Consider the following 25,140-nt stretch of genomic DNA (forward strand, 5'->3'; position numbering starts at 1 on the left):
CAAGCACTTTGGGAGGCCAAGGCGGGCAGATCACGAGGTCAGGAGTTCGAAAGCAGCCTGGCCAGTATGGTGAAACCCCGTCTCTACTACAAAAATTAGCTGGGCTTGGTGGCACACGCCTGTAATCGCAGCTACTCAGGAGGCTGAGGCAGGAGAATCGCTTGAACCCGGGAGGTGGAGGTTGTAGTGAGCCAAGATCATGCCACTGCACTCTAGCCTGGGTGATAGAGCGAGACTCTGTCTCAAAAACAAAAAAAGTTGACACATAATTGTACATATTTATGGGGTATACATAGTGATGTTTTGACACAGTGTATAGTTAACCAAAGCAGGATGATTAGCATATCCATTTTGACGACTATATAATATTCCATTTTGTAGATGGACCACAATTTAACCAAAGTCTCCTTGTTTATGCTGAGGGTTTTTTTTTTTTAAACAAGTTTTGCTGTTATAAATAGCACTAAAACATTTTTGTACATAGTATTGTGCATAAATATTATTTCTTTTGGTTCAAGTCCTATAATTAGAATTGCTTTGTCAAAGAAGATTAAAATTCTTAAGCTTTCGCTATTTCATGTTAAGAGTTCTTGATGTGAAGATTCACCAGTGAAATGTAAATAACAGAGCATGGTTGCCTAATAATTTGCTGGGGGTTTTTTTCTTTATATTTTTATATGCTGTGTTAATATCCAATTAATACCAGCAGAATAGCATTCTGCCAAAACTAACCTAAAGAGTTTCTGATGTTAATAACAACCTCCAGTTTAAATATAGGAAGTACTACACTTTTGGTCATTTGTATCATGTTTTAGTGTTTTACAATAAAATACAGTGCCTCATTTATTGAACACCTGTATTTTAAATGAAAATGTAATATTTTAAAAGATGTTAATCTCCAGGTATTAAGAACTTTAACGTGCTTTCTTTCTTTCCAAACAGCTTTTTAATGAAATGATACAAGAAAATGGCTATAATTTTGATAGATCATCCTCTACATTTAGTGGCATAAAAGAACTTGCTCGACGTTTTGCTTTAACTTTTGGACTTGATCAGTTGAAAACAAGAGAAGCCATTGCCATGCTACACAAGTAATTTCCAGATATTTTATTCAGCTCTCATATTTTTTAGTCATGAAACTTTTTTTTAAAATCTAGCACTTTCATTTGGAATAACTAAATTAAATTTATGCTTTATTCTAAATCTCTACCCTATCTCCTTTCTTAATTTTAAAGAACCAGTTACAGTGCTATCTCAATTAACAAATGAGTTGGGCCAGGCTTGGTGTTCATACCTGTAATCCCAGCACTTTGGGAGGCTGAGGCAGGCGGATCACTTGAGGCCAGTAGTTTGAGAATAGCCTGGCCAACATGGTGAAACCTGTCTCTACTAAAAATAGAAAAATTAGCTGGGAGTGGTGGTGTGCACCTCTAGTCCCAGCTACTCGGGTGTGAGAATGGCTCAAATCTTGGAGGCAGAGGTTGCAGTGAGCCGAAATTGCGCCACTACACTCCAGCCTGGGTGACAGAGCGAGAGTCTGTCTCAAAAACAACAGCAAAATGAGTTAGGATTAAAACTTCGTTTATAAACCTTTGTTTAAATTTAAACCATACAAAGTCTATAAATTATGTGAATCAAAGCAGCATAAATTCATCAAGCATTACACATCTTTTATCAACTTTTGTCATGATCTCATTGTCAGATAGAGAAATCTTTGAGGTTTGATTCCTTTGTCTCAAGTTTTTTCTTTGGTTCTGCACTCTTATTTTGTAGTGACCTTTTCCCATTTTTTGATCCACAGCCTTCTTTCCATCTGCATATTTTGTTCCCCTTATCAAAATTGGAAGTCATTTTATTTTATACTGGGCATGTAATTTAGTGATCAATTGCACTTTTAAAGTATGGATACATTTTAGACCTTTAACATAACCAACATTTGTGTATTAAAACCCTTTATCTGTTACCTGTGGGTTAAAGAACCTTGCTTTTAGAGTCTTGGACTCTCCTTCATCCTCTTGCTCATTTAGTTATAAAAGTGTTAACTGTCTCTTTGAGGAAAATTTGCTGCTCTTGTTTAAGTTTTGCTTATACTCCCTCAACTTAATTATTATTATTTTGTTTTTTGTAGAGACAGGGTCTCACCATGTTCACCAGGCTGGTCTTGAACCCCTGGCCTCAAGAGATCCTCCCACTTAAGCCACCGAAAGCATTAGGATTATAGGCATGAACCACCACACCTGGCTTCCTCCCTCAACAACTTTCACTTTGTTCTAAAACTGAAGTTTATTTTTATGCCTGTTAATCCATTAGATGGTAATTGTACATAATATTTAAGGACTACCTATATATTATTTTCAGAAATAATGTCTTTTTTTCATGTAATATCCTTCCTTCGTTTCCTCCTTGATTCTATCTGGATTGTTTTTTACTCAGTTATATATTTGATAGAGTTATAATGTTGGGTTGTTATTTTGATGAATAGAGGTATTTATCGTCACATAAATGTAGTTAAAATGGGCCTTACATGGAGTTTAATTTTAAACTTTACTCTTGAATTGTTTATTACAGATATTTGTGAATTATTTTTTAACGTTCTATATGTTAGAGTAGGTCTCCTTTAAGTCTTGAAAAATACAGATAATGTATTGATCATTATGTGAGAGAATTTATGTTATTTTCTATGGAAAAAGGTACCGATTAAAGAATGTAGGTATACCAGACCATGTTCATACTGAAAGCTAAGTGGTGTGTGTGTGTGTGTGTGTGTGTGTGTGTGTGTGTGTGTGTGTGTTGTTTTAAAGAAAGTAACAGTCACATAAAATGTTAATATATCTGCACTCTTTACAACCTCCTTGTTTTCTGTTCCTCAAAAGCTTGGCAAAGGAAGTAGCGAGTGAAATTTTCTAAGTTACTGACTTTTTTATTATAGTCCCTCAAATGTTTATTTCAATTATTTCTTTTTTCTTTGCAGAGATGGCATAGAATTTGCTTTTAAAGAGCCTAATCCGCAAGGGGAGAGCCATCCACCTTTAAATTTGGCATTTCTTGATATTCTGAGTGAATTTTCTTCTAAACTACTCCGACAAGACAAAAGAACAGTGTATGTATTTGCTGGAAATGTCCTATTTAATTTCATTTTGGGATTCTTAAGGGCAATTGTTATACTTGGTTTCTCTCCTTTCTACTCACACACAGAATTGTAGGATTGCATTAATACACGAAAAAGTTTATACTTCAGCAACTTTATAATTTAAGGATTATAACTATGTTTTATGCATAATAAATACTCTATTTTAATATTGTGAGTTTTCCTCCAGTATAGTTGTAGCTTTTGAGGTATAATTTGAATACTTTATGTATTATTTAAGAGACTGGACTCACTATGTTGCCCAGACTGGCTTTGAACTCCTGGGCTTAAGTGATTTTCCTGCCTTAATCTGAGTAGCTGGGGCTATAGGCATAAACCACTGTGCCTGGCTGCTTTTTGTGTTCTTATTTGCATTTGTGCCTTAACCCAACTAAGGAGGGAGCATTTGAAAAACAATAATAAAGGCAATCCATCAGGAACATCCTTTAATTCTCAAACAGGGCACTTTTCTGGTTTAGTCTCCTATAATGGTGACTTATAAAAGAGCTCCCAAAATGGATTTAAATTCTCAAAAATCTTCTACCTTTCCTCATGGCTTTGAGGTGTAAAAGGGCAGAAGCATATGGATACCTCATATTGTAAATAATCTTGTCTGAAAACCCACTAATATTTTGCTTTTAAAGACTATAGACTTTATATGAAATTCTAAAGCAGACAAAACTAATGTATGGTGATAAAAATTACAGTAATGGTTACTTCTAGTATTGGAGAGTTTGAATGGGAACACTAGGGTACTAGAGTTCTGTACCTTTTTTTTTTTTAAACGAAGTTTAGCTCTGTCCCTCAGGCACCATCTCGGCCCACTGCAAACTCTGCCTCCCGGGTTCAAGAGATTCTCCTGCCTTAGCCTCCTGTGTAACTGGGATTACAGGCATGCACCACCATGCCTGGCTAATTTTGTATTTTTAGTAGAGACAGGGTTTCACCATGTTGGCCAGGCTAGTCTCGAACTCCTGACCTCAGGTGATCTGCCCGCCTTGACCTCGCAAAGTGCTGGGATTACAGATGTGAACCACCATGCCCTGCCGAGTTCTGTATCTTGTTAGGCATGTGGGTCACACAGGTCTATATTCAGTTGTAAAACTGATACAACAGTGGTCTTAGTTTTATGTGTTCTATTATATATAAATTTATCTCAGTTAAAATTGCATAAGCAGTATTAATCAGAAATAAAAATTAAAACAATGAAATACCATTTCTCACCTAGCACATTAGGAAAAATTAAGAAGTCTGATAGTGTCAAATAAATATTGCCAAGGATGTGAGGCAGCAGAGCCTTTTATACATTGTTGATGGCAGTACAAGACCATTTTGTGGAGCTTTTTGGCAATGCCTAGTAAAGTTTAAGATTCTCTCTACCTCATGATCCAGTAATTTCATTCATAAGTAGATACCCCACAGAGACTCCTGAATACATGCACAATGAGGCTAATAAAAGAATGATGGCTGTTGGATTGTTTGAAATAGTGGAAAATTCAAAGCAACCTAAACATCCATCAACTGAAAATGGATCAATAGATTTATATATAATGGAATACCATACAATAGTGAAAATGGCTAGATTTCATTGAGTACAAAGAGCAAAATACAAAACTGTTCTATGATGTTTACAGACAACTATGTATTGAACATATAAAATGTGCTTGGGGGTGATAAATAGTGGTAACCTCTGGGCACGAGGAGGAAGCAAAATGGGGATAGCTTTAGTGCAGGCTACTTATCTGTAATGTCCTATTTAGGTATGTGGTGGGTACATAATTGTAAATCTCTCTGCCAGTGAGTATATTTTGGCTCAAGCTTTGCATCTTGTTACAGACTTAACAGTTTTTGGAGTGGTAGTCAGTTCACAGGCCACACTTGGAGGAGTACTGTACTACTATGTATGACTGAAGTGTATTGTAATACAGAAAGACATACTGGGAGTTGGGTGCGGTGGCTCACACCTGTCATCCCAGCATTTTGGGAGGTCATGGCGGGCAGAGAGTTCGAGAGCAATCTGGCCAACATAGTGAAACCCTGTCTCTACAAAAAATGCAAAAATTAGGCGTGGTGGTGTGCACCTGTAATCCAAGCTACTCAGGAGGCTGAGGCAGGAGAATTGCTTGAACCTGGGAGATGGAGTTGCAGTGAGCCGAAACGGCACCACTGCACTCCAGCCTCGATAACAGAGTAAGACTATGTCTCAAAAAAAAAAAAAAAAAAAAGAAAAAAGAAAAATGCATACTGAACAGCTAACAAAGCAGTATGCTTCGTAACTGATGTCTCCTGTTCTCTTTAATGCTGTTCACACTAGTAAATCTGAATTGATAGAAATCAGAAATCAGTCATTACAATGACAGCAAATATTTTAGTTGCACTTTACAGTTAATTAACAAATAATTGTCTTTATTTGAAGCATAATTTAGCCTTATTGAACTCTTGGTGTCAGAGCCTTGGACTTGAATCATGGTTATGCTGCCTCTACTCATTTTTATTACTGTGGGATTACTTCTTAATTTTTATTATCCTTTCTTTCATCACCTGTAAAATTGGGAAAACATTCTCCTCATAGAATTGTAAGAATAGTTAAGGAACCTGAGGGAAAAAAATACCTAGCACATAGTCGTCACATGAACGTTAGTTGAATTTTGATTGCAAAATTACATATAAGCCTTGAGATACTTGGATCCAGGGGTAGATTTATGATTTCCACCAGGCTGAAACTTTTTTGCAGGTAGGAATCGTATCATATCCATCTTTGTATCTATTCATAGTGCCTGGGATGTAATAGGTACTCAGCAAATGTTAAACTGAATGCTCTGAATTATTTCATTTGATGTGAAAATCTTGGCAGAGACAACATTGTTCATTAGGCTGAGTTTGAGTAGTGAAGTAATATGCCCATGCTCACACAACTAGGAGTTAATGTAACCTGCAGATTTCTGTATCGAAGCTAAAAGTTTCGATTTCTTTTCAAGGTATGTTTACTTGGAAAAGTTCATGACCTTTCAGATGTCACTCCGAAGAGAGGATGTGTGGCTTCCACTGATGTCTTACCGAAATTCTTTGCTAGCTGGTGGTGATGATGACACCATGTCAGTCATTAGTGGAATCAGCAGCCGGGGGTCAACTGTGCGGAGTAAAAAATCAAAACCATCTACAGGAAAACGGAAAGTGGTTGAAGGCATGCAGCTTTCACTCAGTAAGGATATGATTTGTTTTCTTTATATTTATCCCTCATATTTACCAACTGAATTGTCATTAAGGTTCACCTTATTTTTTATTTGAGATGTGTTCAGTAATAGCTTACAAAATGTGTTCGTTATGTGTAAATGTGCTGTTGTAAGCATTTTAGATACATAAACTCAGTTCTCACGTTTTGGGTACATCTTCATTTTTCAGATGACAGTACTTGGCACAGAAACATACTCATGTCACACAGTTAGTAAGTAGGAGAGCCATGCAGTTTCACTCTAGAGTGCCTGCTTTTTAAAATCTGTGCCACACTGTATGCATAGGGAAAGGGACTCAGTATTATGGAGCTAGTTATTACCCAAGAGATCAGATCATCTAGGTAAAGTGGAACAACAGATTTAGAGAGGTTGCAACTTCTGAATTTCTATGAAGAGGCCATTAATCATGAAGAACTTCATAGAAATAGAGTGCTATCATATTAGAGGTAGGAATGCATTATGGTGCTTGAAACTCTTAGACTCCTAGCACTCCAGAGTTGGTTCAAAATGGGCCTGGGGACTTTTTTTCTTAGGAATTATTAAACAAATTAGCTTAGCTGTCAACATTTGTCCCAGTTATTATTGTTGAATAGCAAACTACCTCAAAACTTAAGACATAGCCAGGACCATGGTGTCTGGTACCTCAGCTAGGAAGGCTCAAAGGCTGGTGGCTGAAATCATACGGAGGCATCTTCACTTACATATCTGATGCTGGCTGTCACTTGGGACCTCAGCTGTACTATCTGCCAGGACACCTACCTGTGACTTCTCCATGTCAGCATATCACTAGGCTCCAAGAGCAAGTGTCCCAAAAGACCAGAAGTGGAAGCTGCCAATTTCTTAAGGCCTGGGCCCAAAAACTGACATAGTGTAATTTCTGCCATATTCTATTTGCCAAGCAATCACAGAGATTCTAGGGGAGAGGACATAATTCTCCACCTCTTAATGTGAGAAATGTCAAAGAATTTTGGGGCCATATTTTTAAATTGCCACATAACTCATCAGCTTTCATTTATCATCAAGTGCTTAGTGTTTAAAACTTGATTGTCCTATGAATTTTAGTATCTTTTGTCCAGTAGTATAAAGGCATAACCTTACATTTCTAACTTGTACAATTTTACACTGGTTAGTTATATAGTCCCAACATCATAGTTAATAGGGAAATCTCTTTTATTAACCTGGACCAGTTAAAGTAGTTAGGGCCCATGGTTTATAAGTTAAAAGAAACTTTTCTGTTTTTTAAAAACAATGTTATCAAATTAAAAGATGATGTTTTCTCATACCACTAAATTTTTGAAAGTTTTTATCATTTGAGCTAGTTGTTAATAGTTATAGGTGTGTGCTGGGCCATCAAATCTCTCTCTTTTTTAGACCTCATGGAAACACATGAATGGGTATTCATATTACAGAAATCTCTCTCTCTCTTTTTTTTTTTTTTAAAGACCTCATGGAAACAGATATGAATTGGTATTTATATTACATTTTACAAATAGATTATTAAGCCAGATACTTCAGTTTTTACAGGAAGAGTCAATGCTCTCATTCAGGTTTTTGGGGAGAACCATAGAAATTGAGGCGTTAATAAGTTAAGGAAGTTTGAATACTGATAAGTTTGCCAAGTCAATGCAGTTTTGAAGACAATGTTGGAGCCTGAATGCAGTAGAACTTAAAGGCTGATATAATTATATTGCAAAATGTGGAGTTTATGTTTAATCTATTATTAGAGTATTAGCTATTCATGCATTTTCTTTCCACTCTTATCCCTTAAAACCTTACACACATTTGCAAATATGCATAATCTTTTTATGTTTTTGATGGAGTTTTACTCTTGTTGCCCAGGCTGGAGTGCAATGGTGTGATGTTGGCTCACCGCAACCTCCCCCTCGCTTGATCAAGTGATTCTCCTGCCTTAGCCTCCCAAGTAGCTGGGATTACAGGCGCCTGCCACTGCGCCTAATTTTTGTATTTTTAGTAGAGATGGGGTTTCACCATCTTTGCCAGGCTCAAACTCCTGACCTTATGATCCACCTGTCTCAGCCTCCCAAAGTGCTGGGATTACAGGCGTGAGCCACTACACCTGGCCTCATATGTATAATCTTCTAATGAAATAGTTTTCTTCTAAATTCACAACCACAAAGTGCTATTATTTTTTTTCTCCCAAGTCAGTGATTTTAAAAATTACTATTAATTCAGTAACAATTGTACACAAATTTGACTAATTATGGCAACATTTACAGACATTTGAAAAAAGTAGCTTTTGCAGGTGTGAAACCTTTTTTCTTTTTAGTCCAGTGCTTAATATTCATATAGATTTGTGGCCCCCTTGCAGTTGCTCTTACTACCTGCTCAGCGGTCTGCATCCAATAGATTGAGAACCAGTCTCCTATTACTTCCATCCCTGTTACCATGTCTCACTCATCTAGGCCACACAATTAGCCTCCTAACTGGTCTGTTTGTTCACCAGTATTCTGTTTTTAAGTTTACTCCCCACACTGCCACCACATTGACTAAAACATGTAACTCACCAAATTACTTCCCTGCCTTAAAACCTTCAACAGCAGTTCCTTGTTACATTAGCAGAGCTCACAAGATTTTCCACAATTTGATTCCTGCTTCTTTATCTAGCCTTGTCTTTTACTACTCTTTCAATCTTTGTGCCCCAGGAGTAGCAAACTGTTAGTTTTGAACCATACGAAATTGCCCTTTTTGTAGGTCAAATATCAGCAGATTAATAGGGTTCAGTCGACTGGGTGCAATGTCTCACACTTGTAATCCCAGCACTTTAGGAGGCCAAGGCAGGCAGATCACTTGAGGCCAGGAATTCAAGACCAGCCTGGCCAACATGGTGAAACCCTGTCTGTACTAAAAATACAAAAATTAGCCAGACATGGTAACACATTCCTGTAATCTCAGCTACTTGGGAGGCTGAGGCAGGGGAATTGCTTGAACCCAGGAGGTGGAGGTTGCGGTGAGCCGAGAATTGCCTTAGTTCTTGCTTTATGTTCTTCTCCCTGCCTAGAATAAAAAGCCTTCCTAGCCCAGCTGATACCTACTCTAGTTAGAAGTTGCTTCTGGATAGTTGGCTCTGACCCCTTTCACTGCCCCCATTCCCCTTATGCTTCCCTCTCTCCTTGCATTTGCCACATTGTATTTTAATTGCCTAGTTGTTCTGTGTCTACAACTAGACTCGTAAGGCCAGGTCAGGGACTGCCCCTTACATAGGTTTGTGTCCCCCTATTCCTATGACTTGCATGTGGAAAGCAACAGATGTTTATTGACCTGAACAGGTTGTATTAGACACCTGAATAGTCAAAATTAGTGACTAAACCTCGTCGTTAATTTTCTTTTCCAGCTGAAGAAAGTAGTAGTAGTGATAGTATGTGGTTAAGCAGAGAACAAACACTGCACACCCCTGTTATGATGCAGACACCACAACTCACCTCCACTATTATGAGAGAGCCCAAAAGATTACGGCCTGAGGATAGCTTCATGAGTGTTTATCCAATGCAGACTGAACATCATCAAACACCTCTTGATTATAAGTAAGTACATTTGATCATTTTCTGTACTATAACTTTATTAATTACATAGAAAAAGTTAAGTTAAAAGAAGAATAAAATTCTCCTTGAAGCACGCAGGTAACATGGATGTTAGCTCAAAGACAACAAGAGGAAGCAAGGCAACAGCAGGAGAGAGCAGCAATGAGCTATGTTAAACTGCGAACTAATCTTCAGCATGCCATGTAAGTGAGAGTGCCTTATTGTCTGAGTCTAGGAAGTTCACTAATTCATTTTAACATTTTAATGTGTGCCTTATCTAAAAATTTCAGCAAACTCTCTAGAGTAACTTGAGCTGAAATAATCAAGGAACTAAAAATTGGTCTTTCCAACAGAAAAACAAAATATTTTAATTAAAATACTACCCAGTTAGCCAAAGGACCAATCTTAGGTTGATCTGTTGGAAAAGTTTAAATATCAATCCTTGTTTATTTTGGTACACAGCATTAAAAATACAGTTCTGTTACATCCTAATTGATTTTCCCAACTTAGTTCAGGCCCTCATCTCTCACCTGAACTATTATATTAGCTTTCTAACTGGTTTTCTTCCCTCAAATCTCCCATTTATCTTCTCACCAAACCTCTCCCTTCACCCCCCACTCCATCATTCACACTACCATCAAGAATTACTATTCTAGAATAAAAATCTTACCATGTAACGCTTACTTAAAACCTTTCTGTGACTCCCCATTGCCTGCTGGATAAACTCCAAACTTCCTTAGCTCATGGCATGCAAGATGTTTCAAAATATGGCCCATGGCCCCTGCCACATTTTAGTATGATTTCGTATTCCCTGGCAGCTGGTAAAATCATCATAAAAGAACAAGCTCAGGTGTCACTTTAACTGAAGCTTTGGTCATCTATGCTTCCATAACACTATGTATATCCATATTTCTTATAGCACTTGCCACGTTGTACTGTAAATATTTGTTTATGAGTTTGTCCCGTTTGTCTAGACTGTGAGCTCCTCAAGGGCAGGGACCACATTCATTGCCTGTCAGTGCTTGACACGTAAAAGGTGCTAAGTAAATGTTCATTGAATTGAATAAATGTTCAATGCTAAAAAAAAATTGAAGTTTATCTTTTAAATACTTTGCTTTTACTGGATTATGTATGATAACTTTATAAATCTTTATAAAATCTTCATTAGCTTTGGCTCTAAAATAAATGGCAGACAAGCAGTCTTTAGATAATTTTTTAAAATGTCTTGATTAGTATACAGGGAAAAGTATGATGATTATGATTAAGTTTTTGAGTTTGAAAGCATTGTATTTATAATGTGCTATATGTTTTACTGATAGTAGTTGTTACCCTCTTCTTTTTTTAATTCATATTTTGTTCTGTTTTGTTGGTTTTTAGATGTTAAGAATTTTACCTGTTTTTCTTACAAAATGATCATTTACTATGAGTGGTGGCCTGCATAAATTCACTTTAGTTATTATAAGTTCTTATTTTATGCTGGATCCTACAACTAATTTCTTGGCTTCCAACTTGTCACCGGTCCATATATTCCAGAATTCTGCCATGCAATCGTTTGGTCTGTATCTCTCCCCATAAAACATTATACCAGTTCCTAAGATCCTATATAATAGCATGTTACTACTGAGTACCATTTTAATTCCCAATTATAGTTAACTGCCCCCCGCCTCCCCCTCCCTCCCCACCGGCAACTACAAGAAATTATCTCAGTTAAATAACTATTACCAGAGGATTCTTTGGTGATTGTACCATAAGTCATCTATTGCGTGGGACTCTAAAGCATTTTCATCTTACAATGATTTTTCTATAATGGTATCTGCCCTATAAATAAGAATACTTCCAAATTATCTTATTTTTCATAGCTCGTATCACATGTATCTTCCTTGTATTTCAAACAAAATGCAGAACAGCTTTCTGATTTTCTGTCACATGGTTCATACAGCACGTATATTCCCTTCACGGTTGCCTCCACAAAATACAGTAAAATTGTCTTTCTACCTAGAATTGTTAGGAAATAAGGACCATTATAAACATATTTGTCCAGGTAACATGGATCAGACATCATACCTTGTTATCTTTATATCTTTTAAGAACCAGCATAGTATTGTGTAAATTGTAAGCATTCGGTAAATAATTGCTGGGGTTTTGGCAACTTTCTTGACTATGGGGGTGTCTTTGGATGAGAAAAGAAGGTAATGTTGGCCAAACTGGGGAAAAACAAGTCCTACTCAGTCTCACAATTATGTTGGCTACTTTATGCTGATCTGGGCTACTTTGTGAACTTAATGTATTCCCCATAATTATGTAATAACATATATAACTCTTGGTCTTAGTTTTTCATTTTAAATTTCTATATATGTCTTAGTTTGAGTTTCATAGGGCACACGAATCTAAGTTTCAGCATGAGTGTTCCTCATTTCTTCCTGAGGCAGAATTAATCCCTTATTTTAGTATGTCCTTATAACATTTGATGCATAGTTTTCTTGTAATTTTTATCACATTTTGTCATAATTAATTGTTTATCTCTGTTTGCCATAGTAGACTGTAAGCTCCTTGAGGGCAGGAATCATGTCTTAGTCTTATTCATCTTTTTTTTTTTTTTTTTTTTTTTAAACATCCATAGGACACAGTAGAAGCCTGTCACATAGTGGGCATTGTGTGAGTGAGTGTGCACATGCCTGGTACACATTAGGTACTGAATGAATGAGGGAGTGATGGGTAAAAGTAGCATTATATATTGATGAAAATATGTGTATTCTGAAAATGTCATTTCTTTGGTCTCTGTTTTATGTTTGTTTATTAATTTGTACCCTGCCTACTTTCAAAAAGGATTTGAGGTATCTTGTATATTCCCATGTGGGAAATTCTCATTGAATCTTGTATATGGCATATCAGAACTATAAAGCTAAATGTACTGAAGTAATGTAGAATAAACATAACTCCTTAGCATTTTTAGACAAGTGAACATTGGGTTTTGACATCATTGATGACATAATGCCTAATCATTCTCCCTGACCTTTAATTCCATCATTTTCCATTATATTTGAATATAGAGAGCCACATACTGCTGCCTATATATTAATAGTCATGACGTGAGTTCAGATCTTGACTTTGTTTTATATTTCTCTAGTCGGCGTGGCACAAGCCTAATGGAAGATGATGAAGAGCCAATTGTTGAAGATGTTATGATGTCCTCAGAAGGGAGGATTGAGGATCTTAATGAGGGAATGGATTTTGACACCATGGATATAGATTTGGTAAGAAACTTCATGATTTCTGTAAGATTTTCAATTTAGATCTTTTGAAAATTATGTTGGATATTTATTAGAGTAGAGAAATACTTACCAAGAGAAATAAGTTTTGCAAAAATATTAAATAAAATAGTTGCCAGGGGTTTTAGATATATGGGAAGGGATTTAGAAGAGAGTAAGGTTGGTGAAGGTGATAGATCCTAGATTAAGATGATAAAAATTGTCTGTTTGCTTCTGAGATTAATTTAGGAATATATAGGTTTAAAGGGTATATTTTGATTAATACTAATTTGACTATGAAAGTCAATTGTTATTTAATTATACATTAAACATGAGTATAAAAGTATACCATTATCAAAACAATGTATTAATGCTACTTGTTGAGACAAATTCAATATCACCTAATGAAGTAAAATTATTTAAACTTGAAGGAAGTTAAATACAGGAAGGAGTGTATTCTTTATTAATAATTAAATATGTGATTAGGGTTGATCATACACGAAATGGTTTTACATATTTCATTTTGCTACATATCTCATTCAACTTTGTGAAGTAAGTTGAGAGGATTGAGAATATTGAAACTTACTCTCTCCAAAGAGGCAAAACTAGCAAACAGTAAAGTTGATACTTCTAAGTCAAGTCTTATGATTCTTTTTAGTATATTGTGTATTCTTCTTAAAGAAATAATTAAATTTTTAGAATGGTATAAAGGTGCCTCAAAAGGAAAACGGATTTGAGAGAATGATTTTTAAAGTAAAATGAAAAATGAGTTTTCCGGTTTTTGTCTCTCAGGATAATTTTCCATGAGTTTTTTATTTTTTATTTTATTTTTTTATTTTGAGACGTAGTCTCACTCTGTCACCCAGACCGGAGTGCAGTGGCGCGATCTCAGCTCACTGCAAGCTCCACCTCCTGGGTTCATGCTGTTCTGCCTCAGCCTCCTGAGTAGATGGGACTACAGGCGCCCAATTTTTTGTATTTTTAGTAGAGACGGGGTTTCACCGTGTTAGCCAGGATGGTCTCGATCTCCTGACCTCATGATCCGCCCGCCTTGGCCTCCCAAAGTGCTGCGATTACAGGCATGAGCCACCGGGCCCGGCCAGTCATTTTCCATGAGTTTTTAAAATAGTGTGTCAGATACACTTGCAATCACATAGGCCATGTGAACACTTAACTTGGATATTTTCAGTTACTATCTGGTTTGTAGATATAGCTAATGTCAACTTATTTCCTTTTTTCCTTTAGCCACCATCAAAGAACAGACGAGAGAGAACAGAACTGAAGCCTGATTTCTTTGATCCAGCTTCAATTATGGATGAATCAGTAGGTTTAATTTAAATGTACCCCAGGATTGCAAAATCAAAAGTATAGGCAGTCTCTCAGTTTGAGGTTGAAAACCTGGGGGTAGCATACTGAGAATAGATGAAAACAGTTGGACGTGAGAAAAAGAGGCAGGCAGGCAGGATTTCAGTGGGAGGGGAAGAGAGTGATGCAATAGTGGTGACAGATTAGAAAAGTACTTTTGAATCCTGGCTGACTGGGACTTGAATATTAAGGAATTTGGACCGTTCTTCCAGGTTTGTACTGTTCTTCAATGGGTTGCCCATTGAAGGATTTTTAAATAAGGTAATGTCATGATGAGAATTGTGTTTCAGAAAGATTTCCTTGACATTTATGGATGGGACAGGGTGAATGAGGGGCGTAATATAAAGGCATGGTGAAAAATAATGAGAACTTGAACAAAGGCTTTGATAATGAAGAGAAGGTTATTGAGCTGTCTAGGATGAGAGTCAGTTACCACTCCCACCATCCTTAATTGGTTATTATTGGGCTTTGTCAGTTCTTTTTCTTAAATACCTCTTATATCAGTCCCCTGTGCCATATTCTTCTTGACAGTGCCTTGATTCGGGTCCTCCTCAGTTTTCACATGGGCTGTTGCAAAGCCTTTAAGCTGATACTGCAGTCCCCCTGCTCCTTTATACCTCTTGTGGGGTCATATTTCTAAAAATGCAGATGTGATATTCTCACTTACCATTCTTTTATTGATTTTTTTCCCCCATTGCCATTAGGAAGAAAATTCTAGCTCCTCAGCCTAGCAAACAAAGCCTTTTATGATCTGGTTCCCTTGCCACCTTAACCTTGGCCTTTTCCTTACATGTATTCTATGCTCTAGCCATATCAAATCTTGTAGTTCCTCTCAGATACACTATGCTTTTTCCTGACTCCATAACTTTGTATAAGCTTTTTTCCTGCCAGAAATTCCCCTTTATTTTTCCTCCTAGTAAAGTCTTTATTTGATACTAATTCTGACATTACCTGTGGAATTTTTGCTGACTTCCAGATTTTTTTTTCTCTTCTTCCTTAACTCCTTGTACACACTTTATTGTAATAATTACCAGACTTGCATAGTGAGATAGGATATTACATGCCCTGGTCCTTCACTAGCTTGAAATCCCTGAGGCAGTGATGATGTTATTCATTTTTAGTTCTGCCCAGCACAGTAGATATTTAGTTTTGTCAAATGAATAAATTTGACATCTCCCTTTTTAGTATCTACCCATTTTATGTTCCTCGTTCCTCACAGCTACTGCCTCAAGTGATGGTTATACCATCCTCTAAGGCCTCCCTTCTATGTCCAATTTCTACCATTCCCTCCTTGCCCTCTCCTACCTCATAATCTGCTTTCAGATAGCTTTTAGAACTATTTTGACAAACTAATTCACACTAACATGTTTATTAATAAGGCCAAGGGGCTGGGCTCAGTGGCTCATGCCTGTAATCCCAACACTTTGGGAGGCCAAGGTGGGAGGATTGTTTGAGCCCAAGAGCTTGAGACCAGCTTGGGCAACACAGTGAGGCCCCATCTTTACAAAAACTAAAAAACAATCAGCTGGGCATGGTGATGCGTACCTGCGGTCCCAGCTACTCAGGAGCGCGAGGTGGGAGGATTGCTTGAGCCCAGGAGGTTGAGGCTGCAGTGAGTTGTGTTTACGATACTGCACTCCAGCCTGGGTGACAGAGCCGAGACCCTGTCTCAAGAAAAAAAAAAAAAAAAAAAAAAGGTAGAATCTGCTTCGATTGGTCTTATGTGTGGCCTTAAGATTCTGCATTGCTAACATGCTGTCGGTGCTTCAGGTCTGCAAACCATACTTTGAGTAGCAAGACTTTATAGTACCTAAGTGACCTATCCCACTCATAAGTCTGAAGTTTATGGTTTTCTTGATAATTAATCTAACAGTATGTATCATCTTAGTTTGTTAAACATGAAAGTAGTGATTATGATGGGGGTAAAGGAATATTTTCAAGCAGGTGTGATGAAATGCATTTATTCAACAATTTATTACATCAGAAGTTGGTGCTGAAGTGAATAAGACACTCTCCCTGTCCTTAAGGAATTCATATTCTAGTGCACCTTGACTATCACTTTGAAATGAAAAGTATGGAAGGTAGTAGCTGAGAGCTTGGGTGACAGACACTATGCTAGGTATGATTTATTTTGATCTTCTCAGCAACCTTGTGAGAAAGGTAATGGGAATTTCCACTTTCATGCTGTAGTAAGCTGAGACTGAAGAAGTAGTTTAGTGACTTTGCTCAGTTATACAGTTAGCAAGTGTCCAAGTAGTAATTTGATGCCAGTTCCTTTTGATTTAATAATCTCCTGCTGTCTCTACTGTCGTGCTTCCCAAAACTAAAATCCCCATTTGGATGAAACACCAACAGAAGTAATTAAGAAATTGAAATGGTTAACTATGATCAAAATTAATATGGGCAGTTAGGATCACCATTTTTTAATGTATTTGTCTAATGTCAGGAGAACTTTTAACATTTGTTTTCTTAGTTACATACTAGATTTGCAAACAGGTGTTCTTCAGATTACTAAAATAATGAAACAGCAGTATTAACTGTGTATCTATTTTTGACATTTAACATTTAGAGAAAAGTAGGGTCCTAATAGTCATTTTTTATTTATAGTGATTTTATAGCGTTCTCGTGTACATTGAATGTTACAGCTGAGAGGCTTTTATTTATTCTTAATTTGATAATAGTTTAGCTGCTTCTGCTACTAAAATTAGGAAAATGAGCACTTATACTTACAACTGTAGTTTTATAGCATTACCACATGATGGCAGCAGTCACATAACTGAATGCTCAATAATCTTTAAAGGCTTAGGTTTCTTTAGAAGGCTTTGACAATGTAATTTTTTTTTTAAAGTTAATAGTTTATTTTTAAAATATACACTAAACTATACTCCATACTGTCTCAACCATAACTTAAGAAATGGAATAATGGAAAATTTTAAATGTAAAGTTCTGTTTGCCTTTATACAATACCCCACATCTGTTCTTACTGAAGCCCGTAATAACGGGATCATCAAAACAGTAGCAAAATTGGGATTTAAATTCTTTAATGTCCAGTTCTAAGAAGTGGTAATATAAACACTCTGAACCTATCATTTTGTGTTGCATATACATAAAATTCTAGATTTATGGTATAGCTGGTTTTATATTTGGACACAAAATTGGTTTATAACATTTTGATAACAGTCGTTTTCTGCCAGAATTGCCAAAATATACTGAAGTTTGGTATTTGTACTTCTAAAAATATGTTAAAGTATTTATTAATGTTAACATCAGAAATAGGCAGAGTTTGTGTTGGCACAGAAAAGAGTGTCACTACTCTCATTCCTCTGTGTTGAGATTCTCTTATTAGAATTATTTATAGTATAAAATTGGTAAAGAAGGGCTCCATGTAATGGAACTAATTTAATGTTCTAGTAGGAGAATCTAGTTATAACCTAGTCTGTACAAAACAAAAAGAATCTCAGGGGTTTGGGTGCTTTCTAGTCAGGCACTCTGTAAAGAACTTGAGTTCATCTTCATCCCATACTCTATACTAAATTGCTAATTAAGATTTTATACTTTCATTCATCATCAGACCTTTCCCTACCGAGATTCATAGACTGTTATGGCAAGAATTGGCCTTTAAACATTATCTAGGTCTCTTTGGTGGAAACGTTCTAACCACCCAAACTCTTGTCTTTAACCAAAAAAGGAGAACCCTGAAGCATGCGGGAAGGGGAGAGGACAAGGGATTAGTAGTGTGGTAGTTATTGTGAATGGACAGGTAAGAAACTGGGTGCACGAGTCCTCTTTGTTTTCATTACTTGGGATTCCAAACACTACTTGATAATTCATTATAAAGAGGCTGCAATCAGATACTTGTTTCTGAGTCTGAAAATACACAGTTTCTTCAGCTTATGTTTATACATGAGTTCTATGACTTTTGTTCATAGAACTTATGAGAGATTTAACTTGTAAATAAGAGCTCTTTGTAATATTTCAGCTCATTACATCTGGCTTTGATATCAGTTCTTACTAGCTCATTATAGTATTCTAAAATATTACTTAATGGGCATAAGTGCTAGAATTTTAATTGAACAACCTAACTTTTAGTATATATACTAACAGTCACATGCTATTCTTGTTTAATGAACAAGGGAGAGTTGCTCCATTCATCATCTGCTTTTACTTTTAGACAAGTAATTATTAGATTTTACCTAACATTCCTTTCTCAGCTGGAGTATATAGAAAGCATCAATATAAGTCATTTTGCCCTGATTTTACCTTACCTTTTTGATTTCTTAAAATTTGTAGTTCTGTTCTATTCACTTTGGCCATATTTTCTAAAGAAAGCTTCCTGCTTTCTACATATTTGAATTGTTCTTAGATTGTTTTTGGTCTGCATTTTCAAATGCCTTTTTGAAAAACTGTATCCACTTCCAGCACAAATAGCCAAGTTTGCAAGACTTTCTTAACCTCTTTCCAAGGAACCTGTGCCAGAAATATATGTGAAGAAGCACATTCATTTATTCATTCAACAAATACCTATGTTGAGTGCCTATGTTTAGGGCATTATCTAGACATCAGGGGTATATATAAGCATAATTAATCCAAGGTTCCTACTTTAATTATATTTGTGAGGTAAGTAGCATCTTGATTAGTCCTGATGTTATTTCATTGTATATCATGGTCGATTTAATTTTAGAATTATACATCTGAAGAGAGAGAAGTTTTCAAAGTGGTTTTATTAGCATGTTATTTAACATAATAAAGCATTAATGTAATGTTTACAGATATATTTAAATAAATGAATGACTTTTAACGAGATTTTCTCCCCCCTCTCTCTCTCATTAGGTTCTTGGAGTGTCAATGTTTTAATACCAGTACACAATTAAATCTGTGGTGAAGTCATTTTCTAAGTGGAAGAGGAAATTTTAAAGTGTGGTAGATACAGTGAAATTCTGTACAGATTTTTCTCTAAGGAGAATATGACATGCTTATGCTTACCAAGATCAAGTGCATTGAGGGGCAGTTTTGTTTGCCTGAATAAAAGTAAAGGACAAGTAAACAATTTGATGATAAGCTACAGTTTTTCTTAGAAAGTAAATATTTTATTTATGCGCTGTTAGTTGGCTTTTGAATCAATTATTTCATGCTTTTTTTTAAAAAAAGAAAAAAAACAAAATAACAATCTGAAGAGGCATTTGGTACAGATACGAATTCTCTTACATTTATTTACTGGTTGTACTAAATAATGATGACCTCTGCTGGATTTTTGTTTACATCCAGAAAACAATGTTAAGGATGTATTTATTCCCCTACCCTGAAGAAAGTGTAGGATAGAATTGTTTTTAGCATTCTAAATTTAAATGCTTAAAACATCAATCAACAAAACTTTGTTTTAAATATTGTAATTGTGGAGAAAAGTAAACTTATAAGCAGAACTTTTACAATTTTTTCATCTAAAAGTATTTTAAGATATTTTTAAAATCCAAGAGCTTCTCTATACTTTTCAGAAATATCCAGATGCAGTGAACTGCCAGAAGGTAACCAGTCTCAAACATGCTTATCCCATTATCAACCCTGAAAGTTTGCTTGTCCTTTAAGATAAAAATGTAATGTTGTGATATTCCTTCCAGTAGTGCCACTGTATTTTGTCTCCAAATAAAAGAAGCTTATTGTAGTATGTTTGCAGAAAAATTCTAAACAAAAATTATACAGCTTATTAGAGTGTGGGAATAGGGATCTAAATTTTAAATAAAATTATATATATATATAAATTGGTGCTGATTTTATAATTGCGCAGTTTGTTTAGTTTTTTCTTACTTTTAAATTCCAACTTAAAATTATGAGGTTTCAGAAATATATTGAAAGTTTAACAATGTTTAAAAATAGAAAAGCATGAGTGTTCATGCTTTAAAATGATTTTTAAATTTGTATTTTATATTGTTTTATCTATCTGTCTTTGCAAGCAGTCTTCAGGTTAAAGATACTTCTAACAGGTTACAGTACATTTCCGCTGTATGTAAATTAGATGGGATAATAGAATTCATAACCCATAATATTCTTTGAAAGCTAAGCTTTAAACTTCATTTTATGTCCTTTCACAAATAAATTAGTTTAAAACAGAAAGTGGCTACTTGCCATTTTGACATCAACTCATTTTGCGAGGCTTAGGCAGCTAGACATCGTTTAAAACAAAATATTAACTTATATTACATGTGTATCTATCTTTTGTCAGTCGTCTCTCAGTTCTTGAGGTATATTATTTTAATCATTCCATGCCTTAATATGCTTGCAATACAAGAATATCTTCAGATGGGTGAATACCAAAAGGCTTTCAGTTTTTAGTCAGAAATCAAGCATTGGGCTGTGGTAGCCAAAAACCATAGGTTAGCTAAAAAGATCATGATACAATTATTTTATTAAGTCATGGTTAATAACAAATGAATCCAGACTTGTCTAACAGATTTTCCATCAACAAATATTGTTATGTGCAAAAGTATTGCCTATGTTGTTTTACACACCACTGCATTAACTAGAACTGCTGAGAGGACTGTATATATGATTTTAAACCTAAGTTGATTTTTTTTCTCACTCTTGAAAGGAGTACTTCTTTGTGAAAGCAGTTCTTACAGCTTTGTTTTCAACCAGCTAAAAATGTTTTATATATTACTCTAACCTGTTGTCCTCCACATTCTATTGTCCTAATTGTACTGTTTTCTGATTTGTATTTATGTCTTGAGACAGTAACTTTTTGAATAAAAATAAACCTACAGTATGTTGTATGTTTTCTCTTGTACTCAGAGGGGGAGGGTGACTATAAATGGTTTGCAAATTATATCTATTATCACATCTTTTCATGTGTTTGGGGAATAATTTATAGAGAATGCCATCAGTTTATATTTTTAATAAATCATATGTATTTACAATGAAACCAAATCCCTAATTGGGTTATTACTTTAAAATAGGAATCTGTAACCATTATTGCTTTAATTTTCATCTGGTATAGGTTAAACACATTTACAAATGTTTCCATTGTTTATACAGGGTACATTTGAGTGCCTTCTGTGTGCTAGGCATGTGTTAAGAGATCTCTCCTTCATAGATCCATTGGGGAAAACAAAATAATAAACTTGTAATAAGTGCCAGGAAGGAAACAGGCAGGATATGCTGAGGTAGAGAATGAGAGAGAGAGAGTAAGAGAGAAACCTGTCTTAAATAAGGGGCTCATGGCATGGAGGTAAAACCAACATTTGAAAAAGAATTTACTAATTGAATTCATATTGAAAACTCATCAAAGAAAGTGTTAACAAGATTTGCATTGTACTGTTTAAGAGGTTCATGTCAGTGTAACACTAGCACATTGTTCATTTGGGCTAGTTTGTATATCATATTAGAATTGTCTTCTATCATTAGTGATTCAGAACTGAACGTATAAAATGATAGCTAAAACAGCTGGGTGCTGTTTAAAGTAGTTTATGTGTAATAACTCATTAAGCTTCATGACGAGTTGATGATGCTGTTATTCCCCCACCAATTTTTTTTTTTTTTTTTTTTAAACAGAAGGAGGTGAGAATGAGGTACAAAGAAATTTAAATACCTTAGACCCAGGGGTACCAGAACTTGGCCTGTTAGGCACTGGGCTGCACAGCAGGAGGTGAGTGGTAGCCTAGTGAGCAAGCATTAATCACCTGAGCTCTGCCTACTGTCAGATCAGCTTTGGCATTAGATTCTCATAGGAGTGCAAATCCTAAAGTGAACTGCACGTGCAAAGGATCTAGGTTGAGCATTCCTTATGAAAATGCTTGATGATCTGAGGTGCAACAGTTTCATCCTGAACCCCACCTCCCACCCCACCCCCACAGTCTATGGAAAAAGTTACATTCCATGAAACTGGCCGCTGGTGCCAGGAAGGTTGGATACGGCTGCCTAAGACAAGGTTATATGGCTAGTAAATAATGGAGTTGGTATTCCAGCCCAGGCAGTCTGGCTGCATTAAGTCCTAGAAAGCATTGAAACTATTTGATAGATAAGGGAAACATTCGTAATTGCATACACATAAAATGGTACATTGTTCGTTGTCATAGTGCATCTACTTAAGAGTTCAACTGGTTATAGATTTGGTAGGTGTAAATAAATATTGTCCTTAATATGCTACCTAACTGGCTTTCATAAAGAAGATGTAAGCTGAATCTGAGTCCTGAACTTATCAGTGGTTTAGTTAATAAAGCTGAGAGACTGGGGAAGAAGAGTAGGATAACTGAGATGTCTTCAATATTCTGCCACAAAGGGAACTTTAAGGGGTCACATGGATGAATACAGGTCAGACATATTACTCTGGTAGCAGTAATGATTCAGCAAAAGAAAATGATCCAATAAAGCACCATGCCTTTGGTTATGAGGAAACTCGGTGTTGAAGTACACGAGATAAATGTCACTTCAGGTCAACAAATCTTAGTGATTGATGTGTGCCTGGCCTAGCGCTAGCTGGTGAGAAGGCAGAGACCAACAAGACAGATTTTGTGTTTACAGTTCTACTGGGGGTTAGGATGCAGATGCCAAAAGAATAAAATGAAGTAAGTTCATTGTATTGGGTGTTAGGGGAGCACAGAGGAGGGGCACAAACAGTGGATGTGCTCAGGGAGGCTTCCTGTAAGGCTGATACTTGAATTCTCCCCTGCAACATTTCATGCAAATTTTCCCACAACAAAGTTGAAAGAATTTTACTTTGAATACACTGTTGTACTTGCCTTTACCACATATCCATCTGTCTCTCATTTATATGTTTCAAAGTAAATTGCAAACACCGGCACACTACCTCCTAACTACTTCAGTGTGCATATCATTAAAAGTTTACTGTTTTCTATTTTGGTGTACAATTTATATATAGTAAATAAACTACATATATTTGCTGTTTTGACAAATGCTTAGACTGCTTAACCCAAATCCCTATTTGAACATTACCATCAACCTGGAAAGTTTCTTTATTTTCCTTAACCAATCTGTTCATCTATCCTCTAGAAACAATAGCTATTATGTTCCCATCATAGATTAAATTTGGCTGTTCTAGAACTTCATATAAGTGGAATCATAACAGTATTTTTGTGCAAGGTTTCAGCATGTTTCTGAGATCCATGTTTCATATATCAACAGTTCATTCTTTTAAATGTGTTTCATTGTAAAAATATACTACAATTTGTTATGGGTTGTTTCTGCTTTTTTGGCTGTTATGAATAAAGCTGCTACCTGAGTTGCATTTTAAAAGCCAAGAGGTGGGATAGGTGAAAGGAGGACTGCATGACGAGGGCTGAAAATTTCAGGCAAAGGAGACAACATAAATGACCATCTTAGATGTGAGAACTATTTAGTAATTGCTTAAGGGTGGATGGGGCAAGACTAGAAAGGATAGTTGACTATCCAGTACCTCACATCAGCTTTAAAAATGAAAAAAGACATTCACAAGTGATACCTTTGGTAACTTAAGTGTTTTCGTTTTATGTGTGATATGCTCAGAATTGGCGAAGATCCAAAATGGTAGCAGGGTGCCTTTAAATGACTTGTGAAAAATTGATTTGTTTAATAATATGGGTGTTTTCATCACATCAGGCCTTATTCTACCATTGAGGAAAATGAAAGGCCAGCTACTGTAAGTTTGTTTTTCATTTTTTATTTTTACTTGTTTTAATTGACTATATATATGTGTGTGTGTGTGTGTGTGTGTGTGTGTGTACATATTGACAAGAACTATTCATATGTATATGTTTTAAAATACATATACATTGTGGAAAGACTAAATCGAGCTAACATGCATTACCTCACATTTTTTTGTGGAGAGGAGTCTTTTGCTATTACTGTATTGTGTATTCTCCCTTCAAATTTATTAATATTTGCCATATATATACTTAGGTGTTCCAATGTTGGATACATCTATATTTACAATTGTTATATCCTCATGATGAATCATCCCCTTTATCATTATATAATGACCTTCTTTGTGTCTTTTTACAGATTTTACTCAAATTCTATTTAAAGTATAGCTACCCCTGCTCTCTTCAGATTTTCACTTGTATAAAATAGATTTTTCTATCCCTCCACTATCAGTCTCTGTGTGTCCTTAAAGGTAAAGTGAGTCTTTTTTAGGCAGTAGTTAGGTTTTACTTTTTAAAAATCCATTCAGTTTTTTGATTGGAGAATTTTTTCCATTTATACTCATAGTAATTATTGATAGGTAAGGACTTATTACTGCTATTTTGTTCATTGTTTTCTGGTTGTTTCGTAGATCCTTTGTTCTTTCTTCCTCTCTTGCTACCTTCCTTAGTCATTAGGTGATTTTCTTCAGTGATATTTTTATTCCTTTATGTCTTTTGTGTATCTTCTATAGCTTTTTGCTTTGTGGTTACTATGAGGTTTACATAAAACATTTTACAATTTTAACAGGCTATGTTAAGGTGGTAACTTTGATTGCATTAAAAACTACACTTTTACTCCCCCCCATTTTATGTTTTTGAAGGCAGAATTTATATCTTTTTATATTGTACATTCTTTAACAAATAATTGTAGCTATTGTTACTATTATTATTTCTTTTCTTTTTTTTTTTCTGAGGCAGAGTTTCACTCTTGTTGCCCAGGCTGGAGTGCAATGGCACCAT

The 25,140-nt window shown here is 35.7% G+C and overlaps 1 protein-coding gene across 9 annotated transcripts in view; it reads left to right on the forward strand.

Moving 5' to 3' along the window:
* The window catches only part of STAG2 (stromal antigen 2), a 141,819-nt gene extending 120,550 nt beyond the window's left edge, over positions 1 to 21,269 (forward strand). For 6 of the 9 annotated variants that reach the window (XM_021932925.2, XM_021932923.2, XM_021932924.2 and 3 more), the window contains 8 exons: positions 943 to 1,091; positions 2,972 to 3,100; positions 6,106 to 6,329; positions 9,713 to 9,902; positions 9,992 to 10,102; positions 13,027 to 13,153; positions 14,393 to 14,470; positions 19,343 to 19,659. In XM_021932925.2, the coding sequence (XP_021788617.2) occupies positions 943 to 1,091; positions 2,972 to 3,100; positions 6,106 to 6,329; positions 9,713 to 9,902; positions 9,992 to 10,102; positions 13,027 to 13,153; positions 14,393 to 14,470; positions 19,343 to 19,366 (1,032 nt within the window). In that variant the 3' untranslated portion in view covers positions 19,367 to 19,659. Of the gene's footprint in view, positions 1 to 942; positions 1,092 to 2,971; positions 3,101 to 6,105; positions 6,330 to 9,712; positions 9,903 to 9,991; positions 10,103 to 13,026; positions 13,154 to 14,392; positions 14,471 to 19,342 lie in introns of all 9 variants that reach the window. The other 3 variants (XM_021932929.2, XM_021932928.2, XM_021932920.2) reach the window with 2 other exon arrangements.
* The last annotated feature ends 3,871 nt before the right edge of the window (positions 21,270 to 25,140 follow it).

Source organism: Papio anubis, chromosome X (genome assembly GCF_008728515.1).
Source record: "Papio anubis isolate 15944 chromosome X, Panubis1.0, whole genome shotgun sequence".
Taxonomy (NCBI): domain Eukaryota; kingdom Metazoa; phylum Chordata; class Mammalia; order Primates; family Cercopithecidae; genus Papio; species Papio anubis.